We start from the raw sequence: 25,411 nt of genomic DNA on the forward strand, positions 1-25,411 counted from the left end.
AAGACAGAAAAAAAATTAGCTGAAAACAGGAAAAGAGAAAGTGAAATAATGGTACTTTACACAAAATAAAGAAAGTAGTCTTCAGAGATTAATTATAATGTGCAAGTAAATTAAAAGACCAGTGAAAGTTTAAACTGTTTTGAAGGCAACAGAAATAATTAATTTTGAAAATTAATTTGATTGCATTTAACTATTTCATTGTCTAAACTTTCAATTTTGTAATGTTCAATTGTGAGTCAGATGACAGGTCCTGGTATAAATCGGTAGGAACTACCAATTTCTTTTTTTACTTTCTGAAATGTCTGAAACAAACATGTTTAATATGATTCCAAAAAGTCTTACGAAACATAGTGAGGTATATTTTTCAACTCATTGTTTATACCATATAGAGTTTGTAACAAAAGAAAGAGCAAATTTATTTCAGGAACTGAAAATCAGTTTGCCAGAGCAAAAACATGTATTGATAAAGAATTAAGAAATTAGTTCATATTGAGGCAACATACAGTATACTTTAGTTTTTTTTATATTGTGTAAAATGTCCCTTAATTGGTGATACAGGCAGTTATGCATTGTCCCTCCAGGAAGGCAAGGGTCTCAGGAGAGCTGGAGAGAACTGCTGACATGTTGACAGCAAGAACATATACACATCCGCATATAAGAGTTGTACAAAAAATGAGAAAAACAACTTGATAATTCAGTAAAAATATTAATAAGAAATTACTTGATGGCAAGCAATTTTGCTTACCTTGATTAAATTTTCTACAAAATTCTCATTCCAATCAATGCAAATTGCCACCATCCCAATCTTACAATCCTCTAATGGAATGCATAGTGCTCCATTCCAGTCTATACTACCATTCTCCAATTGTCCCACACTGATTCTCTGTGATGAGGTCTTAAATTTAATCTTTGCAGATCTCAACAAGGTAAGTTCCCTGTACCACAAGAAAGTCAATCACCTTACATTGTGAAATCAATACATCTTTGTCAGCCATTTTCTCACACATACTGTAGCTAAGAATACATAAAGTAGAGTACTTTTGTATTTACAGTGATATAATATATGGAATTTTAGTTACAATCTTGTGTATTTCAGTACTGTCAAGCATTTCTTGGTAGTTTCATCATGTACAGTATATTACTTCTGGCACATATCCTTGAAAATTCCTAACTCCAAGAGTACACCATGCATAGCTTGGAGAAGGAATCACTTTATGATTAAATTGTTATTTATAGTGAATTAAAATGAGAAAGCAAAGTTGTAGATATTACCACTGCATTAAAGCTGCAGAAATGAAAGTCAGATTCCTGATTCTGCCACTGTTGGTGTTGTGTTTGCAAATATTTTCAGTTTCTCTGTCATGACTCTCTAGTTTCATCCTACCTCTCAAAGACAAGGAAGATATGTTAACTGGCAACTGGTATGAGAAAGCCTGCTCAGTGAAAGGCTGGGGTCTCATCCAGGCTTACCACTCAGGCTGCCACAGTACATTTCCTTTGCCCTGCAAATTTGTACTTCAGTAAGCAGGCTAAAATATAGATGAATGTATGGATGAAATGAAATTGTCAGATTATAAATATCAACTTTAGTTAAATTTAAGCAAACGTTTATATTATAATCTACAGAACATTGACTGAGCTACTGAGCCTGAAAGTGTTTTTCTTTTTGTTAATGTGAACAATTCAGAAAGAAAATGTGAGCGACTGCTAAAAAAAAAAAATTATAAAAAGGAAAATAAAATGATATATATCTTGTAAGATGGCCAATGTCCAAAGAAGGTTTTAATACTTGGGTAGTTTAATATTAAAATAAAATGCATGTTAAAGTTTTAAAATTATGTGCCAGCAAGACACTGCCCTCCTCCCATTTGAATGAACGTGTTAGCAGCCTCATTGAAAAGAGACATTTCCAAACTGCAGAATGTTTCAGAATTGAACACTACATAATTTAAACTTAGGCTTTGCCAGTATTTACTACAGTGCAACAAAAAGAAAAGCAGGCCTTGTAGCACCCATAGAAAACATACATTTTCTTACACCATTTAACATTTTGAATCTGCATTAAAGGGGGATTTTTTTTCATCCACAGGCACTCTGGTACTTGTCAGAGTAGAACAGTAATTCAGCCTACAACTATTCTGTGTGGGAGTCATGGGCTATAAGATGTATGGTGACCAAGTCTTACTAAAGTCATAACTATAGAAGACTTACTGATGAATACATAAAATGCAAAACACACAGCTTCACATTTAAAATGAATATCTAATTCTAAAACTTCTTCGAGGAGGGGAGGCGGTCTCTCAATAATACACCACAAACACCTAAAATAATCAACGATACCTCTTCCACCGTATCCATGCTTTGAACTGTGTTAGCTGGCAAACTCTGCGGACCTTCACCTATTATAATTTCTGTTTTATAGAGAGCTCCTAAACTATCAAGTGTTTTTATTATAGATCTTTTTACTATTTTAACAACTGTGTGTGCAATGTCTACTAATGCCATCCTCATGGGTGATTTTAAAATACACGTTGACGTGCACTGACAAATGATTTTAATGAAATCCTTGACTGTTTTAATTTAATTCAATATGCCAACTTTTCAACTCATAATGAAGGCCATATTTTTGACTTAGTTTGCTGCTCTGGTATCAAACCTCACAAAGTTATTCCTACTGAATTACCTATCTCAGATCACAAAATGATCATATTTGATGTTAGCTTACCTCTCAGTAAAGCAAAGGTTCAGCGTGTAATTTCATTTCGTAATGTCAAGCATGTAAACCCAGAGACCCTTATAGATTTATTGCAATCCCAGCCTGTTTCTCCTTTCACTACCACACCATCAGAATTAGTAGACTATTACAATGCTACTCTGTCTTCTGCCTTTGATACACAAGCTCCCCTTAAAAACACGGACTGTTTCATTTATTCGCACTGCTCCCTGGTTTACATCTGAACTCCATCAGCTCAAAGCCATGGGCTGACAGTTGGAGCGCCTAGCTAAAAAGACGGGTCTTGTTGTACACAAGGAAATGTACTCAAATCATATGTTAAAATACAAAAATGCTCTCTCTGCTGCCAAAACTGTATACTATTCTAACATTATCAATACAGGAGGGAATAATACTAGAGCTCTTTTTTCTACAATGAAAAGGCTAATTACTCCACCAGAAAATGTCGCTTACCATAGCCTCTATGTTAAATACTGCTGCACTTTTTTGGATTTCTTCAACTCAAAAAATTGAAAAAATCCAGCTGCAACTTGCTTCCTCTATTTCTGCAGAAAATGACATACTCTCTACTATCACCCATATTCCCTTAACCAACTACCGTATTCTCAGATATCAGTTTACCAGCTGAAAATAATATCTCTGAGCTTACTGTATAACAAAATCTAATTCTTCCACATGCCAATTAGATCCAATACCTACAAGCTTTGTTAAGTCCTGTCACATATTTCCCTCATGATAACTGCTATAGTTAACTCTTCCGTTACTACAGGTACGGTCCCCCTCTCACTAAAAACAGTCTCAAATATTCCAATTCTGAAAAAAACTTGTTTAGACCCAAATATCCCTAACAATTATCGGCCTATCTCAAATGTTCCATTTATATCTAAAGTTCTCGAAAAGATAGTTGCTTCCCAACTCTAGTCCCATCTTTCAAAAATAACCCTTTTGAACAGTTTCAATCTGGGTTTCGTCCTAAACACAGCACAGAAACTGCCCTGGTCAAAATCACAAATGATCTTCTCCCGGCAGCTGATATGAGACTTTTATCAATTCTTGTGCTTCTTGACCACAGCTCCACATTTGACATCATATCCCATCAGATACTTTTGTAACGTCTAGCTAGTTTGGAGTCAGTGACCTTGTCCTCCAGTGGTTTTCTTCCTACCTCACTGATAGGAAACAATTTGTTCAAATAAAAGGCTTTAAATCTGAGAATGCAGTTTTTACTCAGGGAGTTCCTCAGCATTCTGTTTTGGGGCCGCTTCTTTTTCTCATTTATATGTTCCCAATAGGTAATATCTTCTGGCACCATGGTATTAAATTTCATTGTTACGCTGATGACACGCAGCTATATCTATCCACTAAATCCACTTCTGTTTTCCTTACAGATACTCTTACAGCATGTTTAAAAGACAAAGACATGGATGACTCACAATTTTCTCGAACTAAATAGCAATAAAACTGAGGTGCTCCTCTTTGGCTCTAAATCTACATTTGCGAAGGGTAACCATTCTTCTATTTTAATTAACAATATTAACACAAATATCTCTTCCCAAGTTAAGAGCCTGGGCATCATTCTAGACAGTACTCTCTCTTTTTCCTCCCATATACAGTGCATCCGGAAAGTATTCACAACGCATCACTTTTACCACATTTTGTTATGTTACAGCCTTATTCCAAAATGGATTAAATTCATTTTTTTCCTCAGAATTCTACACACAACACCCCATAATGACAACGTGAGAAAGGTTTACTTGAGGCTTTTGCAAATTTATTAAAAATAAAAAAACTGAGAAATCACATATACGTAAGTATTCACAGCCTATTCACTATCCTTGGCCAGTTTCGCCCATTCCTCTTTGCAGCACCTCTCAAGCTCCATCAGGTTGGATAGGAAGCGTCGGTGCACAGCCATTTTAAGATCTCTCCAGAGATGTTCAATCAGATTCAAGTCTGGGCTCTGGCTGGACCACTCAAGGACATTCACAGAGTTGTCCTGAAGCCACTCCTTTGATATCTTGGCTGTGTGCTGAGGGTCGTTGTCCTGCTGAAAGATGAACCGTCGCCCCAGTCTGAGGTCAAGAGCGCTCTGGAGCAGATTTTCATCCAGGATGTCTCTGTACATTGCTGCAGTCATCTTTCCCTTTATCCTGACTAGTCTCCCAGTCCCTGCAGCTGAAAAACATCCCCACAGCATGATGCTGCCACCACCATGCTTCACTGTAGGGAAGGTATTGGCCGGGTGATGAGCGGTGCCTGGTTTCCTCCAAACGTGACGCCTGGCATTCACATCAAAGAGTTCAATCTTTGTCTCATCAGACCAGAGAATTTTCTTTCTCATGGTCTGAGAGTCCTTCAGGTGCCTTTTGGCAAACTCCAGGCGGGCTGCCATGTGCCTTTTACTAAGGAGTGGCTTCCATCTGGCCACTCTACCATACAGGCCTGATTGGTGGATTGCTGCAGAGATGGTTGTCCTTCTGGAAGGTTCTCCTCTCTCCACAGAGGACCTCTGGAGCTCTGACAGAGTGACCATCGGGTTCTTGGTCACCTCCCTGACTAAGGCCCTCCTCCCCCGATCGCTCAGTTTAGATGGCCGTCCAGCTCTAGGAAGAGTCCTGGTGGTTTCGAACTTCTTCCACTTACAGATGATGGAGGCCACTGTGCTCATTGGGACCTTCAAAGCAGCAGAAATGTTTCTGTAACCTTTCCCCAGATTTATGCCTCGAGACAATCCTGTTTCGGAGGTCTTCAGACAATTCCTTTGACTTCATGTTTGGTTTGTGCTCTGACATGAACTGTCAACTGTGGGACCTTATATAGACAGGTGTGTGCCTTTCCAAATCATGTCCAATCAACTGAATGTACCACAGGTGGACTCCAATTAAGCTGCAGAAACATCTCAAGGATGATCAGGGGAAACAGGATGCTCCTGAGCTCAATTTTGAGCTTCATGGCAAAGGCTGTGAATACTTATGTACATGTGCTTTCTCAGTTTTTTTATTTTTAATAAATTTGCAAAAACCTCAAGTAAACTTTTTTCACGTTGTCATTATGGGGTGTTGTGTGTAGAATTCTGAGGAAAAAAATGAATTTAATCCATTTTGGAATAAGGCTGTAACATAACAAAATGTGGTAAAAGTGATGCGCTGTGAATACTTTCTGGATGCACTGTAAGTAACATTTCTCGGACTGCCTTCTTCCATCTCCGAAACATTCTTACCCAACACAGTACTGAAGTATTGGTTAATGCTCTAGTCACCTCACGTATAGATTACTGTAATGCTATTCTATCTGGCATCCCACAAAAACTTATCCATTGCTTACAACTTCTTCAAAATTCTGCTGCCAGGATAATAACCTGTTCTAAATCCACTGAACATATTGCACCTATTCTCTCTCAACTTCACTGGCTCCCTGTTAACTACAGAATACAATAGAAAATATTGCTATTAACATTTAAAGCTCTCCACAACCTTGCTCCCCCCTACCTCACTGATCTCCTACAGACTTACACTCCTCTCGCTCACTCAGATCCTCATCTGCAACTCTACTTTCTGTACCACACATCAAACTCAGTTCTATGGGAGCTCAAGCGTCTCTCATAGTGCTCCTCAACTCTGGAATTCTCTTCCCTCTCATATACGTCAGCTCGATTCAATAGCACAGTTTAAAACTACCCTCAAAACCTATCTTTTCAAACTGGCATACCAATTGTGAATTTTGCACTGTTACTGCATGTTATCTTTGTTTGCTAATTATTGCTTTTTGATTTATCATTCTCTTCTTTTTATTTTACTAATGTTGTTTAATTTTATTGTAAGGTGACCTTGAGTACTAAGAAAGACACCTATTAAATAAAATGTATTATTATTATTATTAAAACATATAGTAAACATTTTTACATATAAAAATGCTGTTATTGGTTGAAGTTAAACAAACCTGAATACTAATCACAGAAAGAAATTAAAAAGAAAAAAAATTTTTTATAACATGATAAGCAATACCACTAATAATCTTGTTGTTTGAGTTTGTTTACAATTTGAACTGTCCCATCAACTGCAAGTTAATTATGGGTTTACACATTCTGTAATAATTAGTCAAATAACAGTTCTAAGGAGCTTCACAGTGCTTTTAAGGGACAGTCCAAAAAACAGTCTTTTGATGTTTTTTTTCCTTCCTTTTAATAAATTTGCAATGAATTCATTTATTATAAAACACTTATTGTCATGGTGCTATTAAACTATCATCTTTCTTTAGAGAAACAGCTATTCGGAGAAGCAGAGTGTTTCTCTATTTCATAAACACCTGCAAACTTAAAACAGCTGTCCTAATATGATTATTTTTCTTCTTTTATATCACTAGACATACTAGGCCAAACTAAATCCCAGCCATTATGCCTCATAACTCCATTCTGCAGAAAAAAAAAAAAGTTGAGTCTGAGACAGCAAAAGAAAATGCTAAATCCCTGGCAGCAACAGAAAAGAATTTTACATAAAAAAGCGATCCTCTTGATGATTCATGTATCAGACGTATGGAAAATATAAACTAACTTTGCTAGGCCAAGAAAGTATTACTGCACTAATCCATTTCCTGCAAGGTTTTGTTTTCATAACTAAGGGCGGGCAGGATTTGAAATCATTCAACCAACACTTGAAAATGAAGAACTGTGGATGTTATTGTATAGACAATAAACAGAATTTATGGTTATGATAAAACAGAAAACATGTAGGATAAAATAATTTTAAACCTCTTTTTGAATTACTTTTTTCATTATATTGACATGCACATTGCTGTGACATTAACATTCAAAAACAAAAAAATAGCTTTACTTGTAATACTTCCCAATAATGATATGTGCAATACTTTAAAAACCATAATATTCCCCAGATCAACATATAACCTACATAAAAGCACAAAATTTTATTACTATTTATTACAAGTACATTGGAATTCTTTGTTGCATATCTTATTACCAGTAATGCTTAAAATACACAACTTCTGATCTCAGGTTGCAATATATTGTGTAGGTTTATTTTCTGCACAAGCAACTTGGATTCATACTTTATTGAAATTCACAATTCAATGCTTGGAGCTGTCAGGTTTTTTTCAACAGCCAATCTTCATGTAAGTGAAGAAAATGCACTGGTGGTACACAAACAAGACCTAGAAACTCACACGTTTTCTAAATGGACAATTGCACAAAAAAAACAAACGGCAAAAGGGAAAGTTGGATTCTTTCTCAAAGAGAAAACTAGAGTAGATCCTACAATTCCAGTTAAAGTTAGTTATAATTCTCACAATACTTATTAAATTAATTGTTCTTCCTTTGTAGAAACCAACCTTAGTCACATACAGTCAGCAAAACAAAAGCAGTCAAATACCATGGAAAAAAAAGACTTTATAAACTTGCTTCAAAACATATACACAATATTAACAGTAAATACGATCTCAACACTTCTTCTGTTGTCTCTTGATAGGTATTACCGTAGATACTCGCGTATTAGTCAATCTCGCAGATTAGTCGAGTGTATTGTTTAAGCCGAAAATTACAAAATTTGTTATGACCCGCGTATAAGTCGAGGGTAAAACTTGACAGCTATCAGAGATAGAGGGCGACAATCAGCTGTTAATGGCGACAAAACTCACTGTCACGTCACAGGCATTCCCTCTGTGCTTGGAGGAATGCTAGACTCGTTGACTCAGCAACTAACCCTTGCATGTGCGTGAGTTGCGAAATGTAAACAAAGGCAAGATGGCGTCGATATGTCACAAGGGAGCGAAGCGAGTGCAGAAAAGAAAATACTCGGCAGACGATGTTTTGCACATTATTGCTGAGTCAGACTGATTTTTCAGAATCGGATTTTATTGACAATGATCAGGAATCGAGCAAGAGAGTGAGAAGCCGGCATCAGCTGATTGGACACCAGCCGATGCCGCGCCAGCTGATTGGATGCCAGCTGAACACATTTGTGCAGCCGATGCAGCTACGGCAAGGTTCGCGTGTGAGGAATACCCAAACATTGATCCATGGGAGCCGAACTGGCTACCGGACTTCACAAGACAGCATGGCTTACTGTTGGACACGACAGATCACACACTGCTGGACTACTTCAGGCTGCTCTCTCCTGATGGTGCTTTTCAGCTACTGTCAGACGAGACAAACAGGTAGGCAGAGAAATTTTTTGAATCACGGGCTGCACTTGCATCGCATTTATAGCGTGCATTGCCTTGGTTCTTTTGATTCCAAATCTGGTTGCACGTGTCAGCTAATGGTATGTTTGTTATCCAAAACCTGCAAAAGCTAATGCTCAAAGTCAAGTATTTCACAGTTTAAAGAATTATTTAATGAAATTAGAAAAAAACTAGCTAATTAGCAATAGTATTGCTGGCTTATAATTATTTCAAAGACCATGGGAAACGGCAGATGACCGGTGACTTAACACCGTGAAGCATTGAGTGTACAATTGAGTGTACCCAAATTCTATGGACAATTGTGTTGCCCCGCGGATAAGTCGATTTTGTTTTTTTGAATGAATTTTAAGGCATAAATTTTTCGACTTATACGCGAGTATCTACGGTAAATAGGCTGACATAAATCAGTTTGTATTAACAATGCAAATAATAGATTTTATTTAAAATTATGTGTTTCAACTCACTTAAAGGTTTTCCAATGTTGTATCTATCCTGGTGTCTATATAAACACAGGGAACTCCAGTTTCTGTATTACATCTTACCTGAATAAGGGGCCTGTGTTGCCTCGAAAGCTTGCATATTGTAATCCTTTTAGTTAGCCATTATGAATGTAGTGAGAAGTCAAGCAAAATGACACCTTTTATTGGCTAACACGGTACAACACCCTAGTACTACAACATGAACACTAACAGAGCAACATCCTGAAGAAGAGACATATTATTCACAGAGCTTATTTTATACAAAATGTTTCCTATCAAGGTGCCTTTCAGAAAGAGAAACAGCAATACAAAAAAAAACACCATAAACCCCTATCAGTCCATTTGCCAAGCCTGCATTTTCCAGGATTTATCGTGAAGTGCTGGCAGCATTGAGAGCAAAGTAGGAAATACCAATTGCTGGTACAAAAATTCTCTCTACCGTTCGTTTCAAGTCAAGTTATAGTCTCCAATTAACCTCAAATGCACAAATCTGAGATATAGATAGAAACTGGTCAAATCCATGCAGATATGGTTAAAATACCTGGTAAACCCTTAATATGATACATAAACTGTACAGAGAATAAAAATCAGGTCCCTAGAGTTAACAGGTAAATGTGCTGCAAACCAATGAGTTATTGTGTAACCCTGTATAAAAATGATTTCAAGCAAAAAACAAAAATTAAAAAAAATTGTCTCTTAAAACAACAGCCATTCAATTACCAAAGCCAATGACTGTGTCTTGCTCAGCTAACATTGCTGATTTGCTTTATAAGACAGCAATTAAACTACAGCATTGACAAAGTAATTACACATTGTAAACAGCCTATTCATTTATTAGTGTTCTGTCTGTAGACAGGCCCTTGTCATGTAATGCCAATTCTAACTTTTTCTGTCTTGCACTGTCCTCTTCACACATGTTGCATTCTCTTTAATATTATCCAGCTGAAACATTTTCAGACTTCCTCAAAACCTTTACCTTTCTAATCTCCGTTCAATGATATCTCTTAGTAGCCCATCATGCCTAAGAATATGCCCCAACCACAGTAATGGCACAAGTTTTCTTTTCTTTCCAGGGCACGATATAGGCACAGTATCTAGCTACTAGGGAACATGAAGACCAAAAAAAATAAATAAATAACCAGGTACATAATACATGCTAAAAACATAATTCATAATGAAACATTCTATATAACCAAGGTTATTTTTTTTACTCTTAATCCCTGTACTAGCTAAGTTCCTTTCTTCATAGAATTGTAAACCATATACTGTGCAACAGACACATTGACAAATAGCAACAGAAACCTTTACAATAAACACGACACACTTTAAAGACAGGTCTATCTCTTTGTTCATTTGCTTTAATTTTTAGTGCATCTATCACGGTTACTTCTTAATAATGAGTATCTCTAGGTTATCCCCATGGACAGATACAATTCTTCAAGTTGTCTGGATTCTGAAGCAGATAGAAATTGAATTAAAACCATGTTTGCCCAGTTGCTTAGAACAGAAGAATCTTGGAAGCATTGCTTGTTTACATCAAACACAACTAACCCCTGCCTTCTTGTCTGCATTGTAGAGAATAAAGTCCAATGTGTACGAATGAATTCTAATAAGCTTTTCTTGCAATGGATGGAACAACTAGAAACTTTTCACTTGCACTGAATAGAACATAATCATGCTTGAATGTAATATAAATAACAAGTGCCAACTTGATATTCCACCCAAACAGAAACAAAATGCTCTGTAAGTGAAGGTGTTTCTAAATTGCATTAAAATTTTGCTGCATGTGTTTTAACTTGCATACAGAATGTATATAATATTATGGAACACTATTATCCCCAATGAACACCATTTTCTATGGTAACACTTGCACCGTATTTTAAAGAATGCCATAAGGGTATCATTTAAAACCATCATACAACTGTATCAAGATTAATATTCTGTTATTTTGACCTTTAGCAAATATGTCTACTAATTTGTTGAAGTCCACTGTCTGGATGTCATTAATAGAAAGAACTGCCATGCTAAGTTTCTCATTTGACAATCTATTTTGATGGCACGTTTTAATCCTTTACCTTCAATCTTTACATCCTCATCGTCTTAATAAATAGCCTTCACTTTTCAGCCCTGTGTTCTGATGTTGGCATATACTGTACCTTTCTACACTGCCTGGCCAAAAAAAAAAGTCGCCACCTGGATTTAACTAAGCAAATAGGTACGAGCCTCCTATTGGATAATTACTGCATGGGCGATTATCTTTCAGCTGGCAACAAGTTATTTAACCCCAACTGGTGCAATGAGTTGCTTCTCATTTCTTAAACAATCATGTCGAAAGACACATCTCGTGGTCGTGGAAAAGATGTTAGTCTGTTTGAGAAGGGTCAAATCATTGGCATGCATCAAGCAGAGAAAACATCTAAGGAGATTGCAGAAACTACTAAAATTGGGTTAAGAACTGTCCAATGCATTATTAAAAACTGGAAGGATAGTGGGGACCCATCATCTTCGAGGAAGAAATGTGGCCGGAAAAAAAATCCTGAATGATCGTGATCGGCGATCACTTAAACGTTTGGTGAAATCAAATCGAAGAAAAACAACAGTAGAACTCAGGTCTATGTTTAATAGTGAAAGTAAGAGCATTTCTACACACACCATGCGAAAGGAACTCAAGGGATTGGGACTGAACAGCTGTATAGCCGTAAGCAATGGAAGAACGTCATGTGGTCTGATGAGTCTAGATTTACCCTGTTCCAGAGTGATGGGCGCATCAGGGTAAGAAGAGAGGCAGAAGAAGTGATGTACCCATCATGCAAGATCTTGGTGAAAAATGAATGCAACACTGGATGGAACTAAATCTTGTGACATTGCAGAAGCTTATCGAAACAATGCCACAGCGAATGCGTGCTGTAATCAAAGCTAAAGGCGGTCCAACGAAATATTAAGAGTGTGTGACCTTTTTTTTTGGTGGTGACTTTTTTTTTGGACAGACAGTGTATTACCACTATGCCTTTGGGGTTTGTAGTCAAATGATCAACACACCATCACACATACAGTATCTCATCTTTATGAGACACTGTTCTGCAGTCTTGTCTAGTATCAAAGACAGTCCTCTTTATGATACTTGTCCCTCTGAGTAGACAAATTTTGTATTCTGCCTGATGTGTTAGAAGGACAGGTAATATTGAAAAGAGATCACAGGATAAGAAACTGGCAAAAACTACAGAAAAATAAAATTGTAATTAACCGACTGAAGGTTTACTTAAACAAAAAATGATAACCAAGTTCACAGGTCTTAACAAAGCTGAGAATCAATACACAACAAGGAAACACTAAATACACATACCAAGTGTATGTGTATTTATGCAATGTTGCATAACCAGAAGTGCCCAGTACTGACCTTCATACATTGTGTGGGCGATGTCACAGCACACATAAGAAAACAATAATAGTGTTGCAGGAAAAACTGCTAAAAACACATTACTTTAACATGGCTTTCTCATAACTTCATTTTAATTTAATCCTGATGCTCTGCATATTCAATTAATTACATTACTATTCATGGTAGCTCCAAAATCCGTACTAACCCTTACTTTCTCTTCTGTTCTTTTTCCGGTTTTCTGTGGTGGCGACCTGCGCCGCCACCACCACCTAATCAAAGCACCATGATGTCCCCATATTGATGGATTAAAGGCCAGAAGTCCATGTGACCGTCATCATCAAGTCCTTCCATGAAAACCCTGAATACAATGAGGACTGATCATTTATGTTAGGTAGAATGCCTAGTGGGGGCTGGGTGGTCTCATGGCCTGGAACCCCTGCAGATTTTATTTTTTTCTCCAGCCGTCTGGAGTTTTTTTTTTTTTTTGTTTTTTCTGTCCTCCCTGACCATTGGACCATTCTTTTATTCTATGTTAATTAGTGTTCTCTTATTTTAATTCTTACTCTGTCTTTTTTCTCTTTCTTCATCATGTAAAGCACTTTGAGCTACATTAATTGTATGAAAATGTGCTATATAAATAAATGTTGTTGTTGTAAGCATGCCAGTTAAGTTTAACGTCTCGAGAAACACTTTGAAAGTAAAATTAAATATTAGATTTGGGTTCTACATCATCCAATATGCCAAACAAAATACACATCTACCAAGAAAGGGTCCTGGAAACAGCAGAAAAAAAGAGAACCATATCACAACAAAACTAAAATGTCTCCATTCCCTTTCCAAATATCTGTTCTCAATTTCTGTGCGATGAATGGGGTATGTAAAACACAGGTGAACCTTTTATTAAGCTTCAAGCACTATTTCTATTCTTTCAAGTATGTTCAATGTAAGATTTTACAGCTTTGCATTTAGATACATTTTACTTATGATAACCATTGACATTTAAGCATTACATACTCTAGATGTGACCTTTATGGCAGTAACCTTTATTAGTTATTCTTAAGAAACTACAACCTCCAGTATGAAAACAATCATACCAGGAATTGGAAGAGTTTGTCTTAAGTATCAAAACTGATTTAGTTTCTAGAGATAAAAAATAAATAATAGAACAAGTGTTCCCGCTTCTCAAATAGTTTGAAGTCACAAATTGTTTGATATTGTGGCAGCTTTGCTTTTTTTTTTATTTTCACTTCTTGATGAACAGTAACAGAATCATTAAAAAATATACATTGAGGATAATAATATGTGCTTCTGAAACAGCATCAAACCAAAAAAAAATGCTAAGGAAATCATATTATAAATTTTTTTATTATCATAACAAAAATAATAATGACATATGTGTACTGGGTGTTGTAGGAATAACAGCACAGAATAATTTCAAAATAGCAGAATAAACCTACAGCTGCATTGAGCCTTGCTAACGTAGGGTGTTGCCTACCTGTCAGGAAGAGATGCTAGTCAACTTGGACAATGAAATGGCAACTTAACATGTTTCCTCCTGCTCATATTTTACACCTCATCACCTACCTCTGTCTTCTCTTCGTACCACCAGTTCAACCCTTATCTTATATTAATACTAGTCACGATTCACTTCCTGGCATGTGCCAGGGATAACTTCTGGAGGTCAAGAATTCTCCTGGGGTCTCCATTATAGCTTTATTAAAGTCCATATAGGTACTCCCGGTGTCCCTTAACTTCTAAACACTGCAGCTCCATTAAAGGACCAAGCAAAATCTATCCAAAAGGTAGCAGGGTGTCTTGAACATCATACAGTGGCACCCTGCTTGTACTTATTGGGTTGAGGGAGCTCCAGGCCAATATGACTATATCCTCCTGAATCATTCCATCTAACTTAGCCTGGAACCATCTACTACAACCTCCCTCTGATGACACACAACACACTAATAGAGGGTCAGGCAATCATGTTAAATATTAAGTTAAGTGAAAAATACCACACAGTGTGTGACATCTTGCATAATTATGGGACATACCTTCACCCAAGAGATAACACCTTTTAACCATTATTAAGGCCAACAATGTAATCAGTGCCAGAGGAATGTTTGTCAGGATGTCTTATTATGACCTAACCCTTGCCCTGAGTGACAAGTCCCAACCAGATCCCTCATCACAACATATTAAATGCAGAATATTCAAAAAGGATTTTTTATCAAGTGTACAAACATATTTCCATTAATCACCACAGATCTACTACTGGAAACAAACTGAAAATATGCAAGTAACATTTAACTTGTCTAGAAGTTTCCTGATATTTAAAGCAGAATGCTTTACTATAATCCTAATTATCAGTACCATCAGGCATACAATATACAAGTGTCCAATGCACACCTGTATAATACAAAATATTAATGTATTGAAATACACCAAGAATATAATATTGTACTTAATGACCAATACTTTACTCAGATGTCTACTGAATTCCCTCCGAAAAACATCAGATATCATATAACTGTTCATCTTGTTGCTCCTGGAGTGCATTGGCAACTTAGTGTCAATGTCTTTCATCATAGCTTGAAAGTTGGATATTTTAGAAACATCAACTTTTTAAAAAATTGTATCAATTAAGTTGCACTAGATATTATTACTTTTTGTACAAGGATCTCTTGGATTCTATAAAAAGCTGACCATATGGGGCTTTGTAGAAGTCAGTTTAAATAAAAAAAAAATTGTACAACTCAGGTTTAGGTCCACTGAAACATGCTAAAAACTCTGAAGAGAATCGAAGCCCCCACATTGGAGTTAGAAAATCACTACATATTGAGGCATTAATGAATTTATATATTAAAATTTAATGTAACATTTTCATATCCAGTTCAGTGTTGTGAAGGGCAAAAGCCTACCCAGCAGCACTAGACACAAGCCAGGAAACAGCTGCAGAGAAAGAGCACCTCAGACTGACAGATGTGGGATTCAAACATTGGAATCATGATCCATTACAACACAGTACTAATTATTTAATTATAGAAATTAGTATAAAAATCACATTATTAGATGCTTCATGACTAAAACTTCAAAATAAGGTAAGCCAGATAATGAGCAAGTCACACTTAAAAAGAATTCTTTGAACACAACAAAGGAAAAGAGGTCATAAAACACAAAACTTGCCATTATGATTCCAGTAGAAAATTTAGAAGGCTGCAATACTTGGCTCTGTTTTTCAATCTGAGTCTCCAATTGAGCAGCACGATCTTTGTGTTGAGCCAGCAACACAGCAGCTGGAAGCTTGGAGTTTTCCTATAATATACAAGAATTAAAAATAGATTAAGAAACAACAAAGCTGAAACTCTAGTGAATTATAAAATACATAATATCTAAAACCTGGAATAAAGTAAAAGTCAAAATACACAAATCAACAAAAGCAAACTATAAACATCATCCCCAAGTCAGTTTCCCCTCAAAGAACATTCTAAACAAGTGACTATGAAACAAAAAAATTAATTTGAATTTAAATAAAGGTGTTTTTCTCTTACATACTGTAAGAAAACTGTGTCTGCATTGGTGTTCAACTCACATTGCCAAAGATGTGCCGATTATGTTAATGGATTACTAATTAACCATGTATAAATGTACCCTGTCAAGATTTAATCTGCACTGAATGAATCTCTGATGGAATCCATGGTTCATTGGGACATTTGAGCTGATTTAAGATCCATGAAATAGCTGAAAAAATGATGGAAAAAAATAATATTAAATTGCTATTTACAGCACAAAACTAAACGAATTGGTTTTTTGACAAAAACATTATTAGACCTTTCTGATGCCATTCCATCCAACTAACCATTTACAACCCAGTGTAAATAATTCAGGGTGAGACTAAGTCAATGAGTATCTTGTCAGCATTGGACATAAGGTAGGAAACATTCCTCAAAAGCCTGTGAATAAAGCCCATATTACATTTTGTTGCTCCACAGATTCAGACAGTGTGAGCCATTCTTACAAAATTAATGCTTGATGTTAAATTCATATAGTGTTTGCTTAATTTCAGTAATAGAATATAGCTGCCTATAAGCTACCTAGAATATGGTACAGTATTGCTTTTTACCACCTGTGGAACAGAGTGCTAATTAAGCCAGTTAGAAAATAGTCTTACTCATAGAGCATGGACTATTAGATATGTTTGTAAACATGAGATGGCATACAGTTTTCTGACCGTGTTTAACATGCTTATATGCTTAGTGTGCCGCAACCATGACTGTATGACCAAACTTAGTGAAATGAAACAAGATATATAAGCCTTAAATAGAACTTTAATATCAGTTTTTTCTCTCTTTTTGTGTGAACTGTTTGTCTTTGAAATTTTACTAAAACTTTAAAACTAAGATTTTAGGTATGTGGAACTATTTGAACATGTCACACTGGTGCTTGAATCATCCTATGAAGTGAACTAAAAGCTGCAGAACTTGTAATTTTAGATAAACGCAGCTATAAACACATATAAGACATTTTTATGTGGTATTTTTAAAATATGTTTCATAAGACTAAATATTAAGTTAACTTATAAAAAGGCATCAAAAACTGACCAAATACAGTATCAGTATATATCTCTATACATATCTATATCTATATCTATACATATAGACAGATATAGATATAGATATATGTATATCTATATATACACAGTTAAGTCCATAAATATTTGGACAGAGACAACTTTTTTCTAATTTTGATTCTGTACATTACCACAATGAATTTTAAATGAAACAACTCAGATGCAGTTGAAGTGCAGACTTTCAGCTTTAATTCAGTGGGGTGAACAAAACGATTGCATAAAAGTGTGAGGCAACTAAAGCATTTTTTTTAACAAAATCACTTCATTTCAGGGGCTCAAAAGTAATTGGACAAATTAAATAACTGGAAATAAAATGTCAATTTCTAATACTTAGTTGAAAACCCTGTGCTGGCAATGACAGCCTGAAGTCTTGAACTCATGGACATCACCAGATGCTGGGTTTCCTCCTTTTTAATGCTCTGCCAGGCCTTTACTGCAGCGGCTTTCAGTTGCTGTTTGTTTGTGGGCCTTTCTGTCTGAAGTTTAGTCTTCCAACAAGAGAAATGCATGCTCAATTGGGTGAAGATCAGGTGACTGACTTGGCCATTCAAGAATTTTCCACTTCTTTGCTTTAATAAACTCCTGGGTTGCTTTGGCTGTATGTTTTGGGTCATTGTCCATTTGTATCATGAAACGCCACCCAATCAATTTGACTGCATTTAGCTGGATTTGAGCAGATAGTATGTCTCTGAACACCTCAGAATTCATTCGGCTGCTTCTGTCCTGTGTCACATCATCAATAAACACTAGTGTCCCAGTGCCACTGGCAGCCATGTACGCCCAAGCCATCACACTGCCTCCACCGTGTTTTACAGATGATGTGGTATGCTTTGGATAATGAGCTGTTCCACGCCTTCTCCATACTTTTTTCTTGCCATCATTCTGGTAGAGGTTGATCTTGGTTTCATCTGTCCAAAGAATGTTTTTCCAGAACTGTGCTGGCTTTTTTAGATGTTCTTTAGCAAAGTCCAATCTAGCTTTTCTATTCTTGAGGCTTATGAGTGGCTTGCACCTTGCAGTGCACACTCTGTATTTACTTTCATGCAGTTTTCTCTTTATGGTAGACTTGGATATCGATATGCCTACCCCCTGTAGAGTGTTGTTCACTTGGTTGGCTGTTGTGAAGGGGTCTCCCTCGCACCATGGAAATGATTCTGCGATCATCCACCACTGTTGTCTTCCGAGGACGTCCAGGTCTTTTTGCATTGCTGAGCTCACCAGTGCTTGCTTTTTTTCTCAGGATGTACCAAACTGTAGATTTTGCCACTCGTAATATTGTAGCAATTTCTCGGATGGGTTTTTTCTGTTTTCGCAGATGGCTTCTTTCACCTGCATGGAGAGCTCCTTTGACCGCAGGTTGTCTGTTCACAGCAAAATCTTCCACATGCCTGTTGATTTAGTATGCGTGTAGATCAGTGATCATGAGTCCTTTCTTCTGATGGCATTGCGATGTTCATGTATTCGTGTTGCGATTCTTTTTGAAGTTTGTCCTATGTATACTGCTAGGCAAGAACTGCATGGAATGCTATAAACTGCGTTTCGTGTTTCTGCTGTTGATTTCATGTTTTTAGCATTAGAGAGGACAGTGCGCAGATTGTTCGCCGTCAGAAGAAAGGACTCACGATCACTGATCATGATATCTCTGGCAATCAGCAGCTACACTCTAAAACACACTTAGCTCTGATCTCTCTCTCTCTCTCAAAAATATCAAATGTTACTCCATAAAAATCTGTACAGTAGATAATAATGTCTGTTGAACAAACAGGTATCGCTAGGTAAGCAGAGGCAAGGTACGCTCCAACATGTGTCAAGAGGCAGACCGGCTCAAACGGAGGCTGGCACGTGAGTGAGAAGGGCTCCGCCCCCTCCGTTCGGCCCGCAGCATCTTTCTCAGATTCATGCAAATAAATCAGTACCGCAAGTGAACTATGATACTTAACAAGATGAGAGAACTCACAAAATCAGCCGGAATGTTCAAGCAAATTATAGATAAAACCTGATATAAATCCATTAAGTAGTTCTCTAATGAAAAGCGGACAGACAGACAGACATTTTTAAACACACATATTATATATATTTCTCCTCACATAACATAGCTACATTCTAATGCAATTACTTATCACATGCAGAACACCATGTGTTAGAAACAACATACATTATAATGGGTCCAAACAAAAAACCCATTGCTTATGGAGGAGCCCATTTTGTTTCAGGCACAGCTCAATTGCAGCATTAAGCTGATGTGTCTAATCATATTCTGCCTTTATACTGTCATGATATTTTCTCATCTTTCTTTATTCACAAATTGAGTTCTTCAATGACTTAACTGTTACTAAAGGTCAAAAGAAAGGATAGAACAATACATTTTTTGTATACTTCTAATAGTTGTTTGGCACCATACATCAAGGGAAAGATTTCATGGGTGAAAATTTAAAAAAACAGTATATAATTTTGACATTTTGCAAATATCATTAATCTACAAAAATGTTATAAAACATGCACATCCTATGAACATTACAATAATATAAAATGGCTTTTTCTTCAGCTCAAACATCCCCTAATTTTTTTTTAGAACTATTATAACAGGACTGTCTTAAACTGCTAGTGTAGACAAAACACTTCCATGAATTAAGCAGGAATAAATCTGAAAAAGACAAACATAATTAATGATTATTAAAGTAACTCTTAGATGAACCATATGTAACAAGCCTTCTTGTTCCAATTCAGGGTCATAGCCTATCCCGGCAACAACAGTCACAAACCAGGGAACAATCCTTGACAGTTCATCACAGGGCCAATTCAATTATATACATATACACACACACACACACACACACACTAAATAATCCAAACTGCACATGCCTGCAGAAGTGCATAGAAAACCTGAGTACCTGGAGGGAAGCTCACACACACTGGAAGAACATACAAATGCAACAATGTTGTAGTTAACCAAAACAGTACAGAATAAATAGATGAAATATTCCCAGTACTCCAAAGGATGTCAAACAATGTGCAGAGGGAAAAGAACCACATTCCAACATATGTTTAAACCTTCATAAGACAAAACTAACATGAAATTCAACAGCATAATGGAAAACCTACAGTTAGAAACAAAAAAAAAAAATGAAGACTGGATCAACTGAGTTAATGTCATATTTGATCTGATTGTGTCTTTAATTCTGTTAGTATACTAGTGAATCCCATAATACAGTCTAAGCCTCGAAGCTCTGAAGAACTGCAGGTCTTCCATGACGCAGTGAACTCACTACAAAAAGAAATAAAAAAAAACAACACACTCGTAATAAAAATTAAAAAGAAGAAACTTAATTCATCTTCTACTGCATTGACATGATACCTTACTAGAACAAGTTTATGTTACATCAGGCAATAATCATAACACTGTTTGGATACAGTTATGGGTGGCCTTCTTGGGAGAGTCAATGCTTAAAATCTATTTTTAGTTCTCTTATAAAAGAACACAAAACGCTGGCTGCGTATTATAAACAAAAACAAATGGATTAGATGTAGTCATACACAGCACAGAGCAATACCACATATGAATTATATTCAACAATGAAGACATAACTGAACTGAATAAATCAAAAATTTGAGAGATGATCAAAAGCATTAACTACAGGAAAGTTATTAAAAAATGCAAGGAACAACATTTTTAGAAACCAGACTTGACACTAAAGCAGTTTACCATTTGGTGGCAGTTTACCATTTATGTCTCTATCTTTTTTTAATCGCCAAAACTCCCTGGATATCATTGAGTCATTTATTTATTTGTGTATTTAAAAACGGTGGAATAGAGAAAAAGCAGTAGCTTCAACAACACAACACAAGTCATAATAATTAATAGTTTTCTCTTTCATTTTTTTCATTATTAAGGATTCATGTCCAATGTTTTAGGACATGACATGACAATTACTACATAAAATGTATTTATCATTCAGATTATTTATCAAAGTTTCAGATTTCATTTGTATAGTTAGAACCAACTAAACAATAAAATAAAAATAGAAAAATCATCATATTTACTTGTAATTTCAGTTGATGGCCTAGGGACATAATTTTGTTTCAGGAGTTTTAGATTTCTTCCAAACTTTAACATGCAATACCATGGTATCTATTACGAGATACTTACATGTTGCTTTAACATGCTATACATTTTACATCTCAGGCATGTCTTTGATTTGCAAAAGAGATACATGTAAAACGATCAAGTGAGGGGAAATCAGCATGTATGGTGGCACAATAGTTTTATTGGGACATGTTGCCCTTTTTCTTTATGTTATATTTTATCAAAATTACTAAGAACTATATTTTCAAAATATACTGCATAACCAAAAGGAAATTTAAGTCCTCACCAGATATATTTTTTATACTTAACTCAAATTCAAGGGCACATTAGCAAATTTACTTGCAATTAGATTGGAAATTTTACTCATGCTCATTTTCTGAGTGACTTATTTTCTTTTCTGCTGTATTGCAGTGTGTTGCATAAGATCAACCTCGAAAATAATTAGGGGCATAGATGAAATCTAATTAAATCATTTTGTCCCTTAAAACACAAGGCCAGGGGCAAAAAAAATACCTCCACATAATATTAGTAACAAAGAGTACATTGCAGACTTTAATTTACGGGTATTTGCATACATTTTGGTCACACCAGGTAGAATTGACATTTTTTATACATGAACTCCCAGTCCCATTTTATGGCACCATAATATTTGGGACAATTGCCTTCACATGTGTTTATGAGTGCAGGCATAAGATAACTAGTCTTGCTTCTACATATAGACTACCTTTGAAGCCTGAAGTTTTCCTTATTCAACAGGAAGAAAGGAGCTATGCCAATGAAAGTCAAATAAGTCATTATGAGTCTGAAAAACAAGAATAAAACCCATTAGAGACATCAGTATAACCTTAGGATTACCTAAATCAACTGTCTGGAATATCATTAAGAAGGAAAAAAAAAAAAACACACTAGTAACCTCACTAACTGCAAAGGGACTGGTAGGCCAAGTAAAACCTCCACTGTTGATGACAGAAGATTCCTCACTATGGTAAAGAAAAAGCCTCATACTCCCGTCCGACAAATCAGAAACATTCTTCAATAGGAAGATATGTATGTGTCAGAAACGACTAAATGCAGAAGACTTCATGAACAGAAATACAGAGGTCACACTGTAAGATGCAAACCACTACCCACAAAACAGGATGGCCAGATTACAGTCTGCAAAAGAAGTATTTAAAAGAGCCTGCAGAATACTGGAAAAAGGTCTTGTGGTCAGACGAGACAAAGATGAACCTGTATTAGAGTGATGGCAAGATCAAAGTGTGGAGATATAGAGGAACTGCCCAAGATCCAAAGCATGCCACCTCATCCATTAAACATGGTGGAGGAGGTGTTATGGCATGTACAGTATGGCTGCTACAGGTACTGGCACGCTTATCTTCATTGATGATGGAACTGCTGATGGCAGCTGCACAATTAATTCTGAGGTGTATAGAAACATCTGATATGCTCAATTTCCAGAAAATTCTTCCAAACTCATTAGACGGCACTTTATTCTACAAAAAGATAATGATCCCAAACCCATTTTGAAAGCAACACAGGAGTTTTTCAAAGCTAAAATTTAGGGTTACAAGCCCTCAAAACAAGCAGAAGCTGAAGATGAATGCATTAGAGACTTGGCAGAGCATCACCAAAGAAGATCCTCAGCACCTGGTAATGTCTATGAATCATAGATTTTGAGCAGTGATTGCATGCAAGGTATATGCAACAAAGTACTAAATGCAACGGCTTTAACAGACCTGTCATTGCTATGGCCCAAACATTATGGTGCCCTGAAATGGGGGTACCATGTAGAAAAAAAGTTGTCATTTCTACATGGTGTGACTGAAATGTATGAAAATACCCTTAAAGTTTATAATGTGGAGAACACTGTATGAACAGCCAGAATCCTGACTGACATCTGCACTATAAAATGAGCTTAGATCAGTGATGAATGGGTCTAAAAGTACTACCATACAGCACACCTTTCACTGTAATGTCATTCCTTCCTACTCAGCTTCCATTTGCTTATTGTTACCAACCTCTCACTCTACACATCTTTAAACCTGATCTCTCCAGTTCCACCTATCTCTTTTAAATTCACTTTGGTATCAACTTGGAAAGACCACACCTCTGACCACTGCAATACTTTAATTTCATTTGGCCAGTGATACATGTGGCTTCTGCTGCTTCAGTGTGGTCTGGCTGCTCATCATTATGCTACTTTCATGGCTAAACATTTATTGAAGATAACTGGCTGAAATCCTGGTCTTTGAAATGCAAATCCAGCAACACCAAATTGGAATTTGAGTATTTTTCAAAAAAATATCTCTATTAAAATAAATGTGTTAATTTTAAATGTAGAACTACATCAACAAGTGACTATAAAAAAAAATCTTCTTTTTTCTGTTGGTTCTTGGCCTGAAACACTTGTACTACTATTGGCTAATGAAACATGTTTTTTTTCTTGTTGAATTGACCAAATATTGCTCATTAGTGAGGTTTTATTTTTTCCCAGTAAAAAGGAAATTGTCACAAACTACATACTCCTTACTTGTATCTTTTTTGCTATTGATAACACTAAATTACCAATTTTATTATTTTGATAAGGTAAAAAAACATTATTATAGGTATTTTTCAAAATACACTGTTTTGTTTATAAATGCCCCTGGATTTCAGTCAGTGCAGGCAAAAAGTGACCCTTATTATTATATCCTTCCAATTTTTATTTGTGGATAGAAGGCAGATATCATGGTGTTTTTTCACTAAAAAAAGTCTGAAGACACAGGACTTCTACATGGTCTAAAAAAAAACTTAACTCATTGCTTAAAAGTGAGGGGAAAAAACATGGGAGTAAGTTACTGAGATGAATGGAGAAAATGTTACAAAAACTAATACAAAAACAGAAAGTCACAAGTCAAAAAATGAGCCATGAGGCCTGACGAAAAATTAATGACTTACTAGCACAGGTTAAAAGGTTACATGATACACATGATCCAAATAAATGTATTTTCAATTATGTGATAATGCTCTTTTTATATAAATTTCATCATAATGCACATAATCTGACACTTAACTCCTTTTGAGTTGAAAAACAAGCTGTCAAAATTTGTTATTCTGCAAAAAGGAAACTTTTTTATCATGTTTTAAAGTTAAGTCTTCACCAGTATATCTGGAATGTCTTAATAAAAAATGCAAACGTATAACTTATTGAATAAATGTTAGACAATTTACTATTGAATTTATTTGATTAAAGTGGTATAATGAAGTGACTGGAACAGTTTTCATTAACATAAATTCTTGGCCTAAATACGTAGATGGAAGGAATAATTGCATAGAAGTGTTCAAATTATGCCTGAATGACAGCTGGTCAATATTGACTGGATATGTTTTCACACATTAATAAAAACAGGTGTAAGCTAGTTTGTGAAATGGGAAATATACAGAGTTGATTTGTTACTCTAGTACACATCATGATCAGGGCTGTGGAGTCGGTACATAAAACCTTCAACTCTAACTTCAACTCCTCAGTTTCTGGTACCATCAGCTCCAACTCCTCTATTTGTAATTCGATTAATATATTTTTTATGTTGAATAAAAGCACACAACATGCAAGATACAAGGTATTTCATTCACTGCCAGGGTGAATTATCAAGCTGCTTTTTAGCATTATAGTTCAAGTTTAAAGGCTGTAACAACATTGTTGTGCCTTATAAACACTGAGTAACATTAAAAGACTACACTAAACTTACAAAATAAAAAAGAAGCTATATTTTTATCAAAAGTCTGGAAGAAAAAAAATAGATTAATCAAATCAGTATGTGTGAAATTGTGAATTTTAACACATTATACAACAATTTACATTTAGTTAGAGTCTGAAGTCGGTGCATTTTTACCGACTCCAACCCCAGTAACCCAATAATTGCTTCTGACTCCACGGCCC

At 35.9% G+C, this 25,411-nt stretch overlaps 1 protein-coding gene across 1 annotated transcript in view; it reads right to left on the bottom strand.

Annotated features, from left to right (window-relative positions):
- mnat1 (MNAT1 component of CDK activating kinase) overlaps positions 1 to 25,411 on the bottom strand; it is a 169,989-nt gene that overhangs the window by 93,388 nt on the left and 51,190 nt on the right. The window contains exon 6 of the mRNA XM_028822074.2: positions 15,965 to 16,093. Coding sequence (XP_028677907.1) covers positions 15,965 to 16,093 — 129 coding nt within the window. The remainder of the gene's footprint in view (positions 1 to 15,964; positions 16,094 to 25,411) is intronic.

Source organism: Erpetoichthys calabaricus, chromosome 16 (genome assembly GCF_900747795.2).
Source record: "Erpetoichthys calabaricus chromosome 16, fErpCal1.3, whole genome shotgun sequence".
In the NCBI taxonomy this organism is placed as follows: domain Eukaryota; kingdom Metazoa; phylum Chordata; class Cladistia; order Polypteriformes; family Polypteridae; genus Erpetoichthys; species Erpetoichthys calabaricus.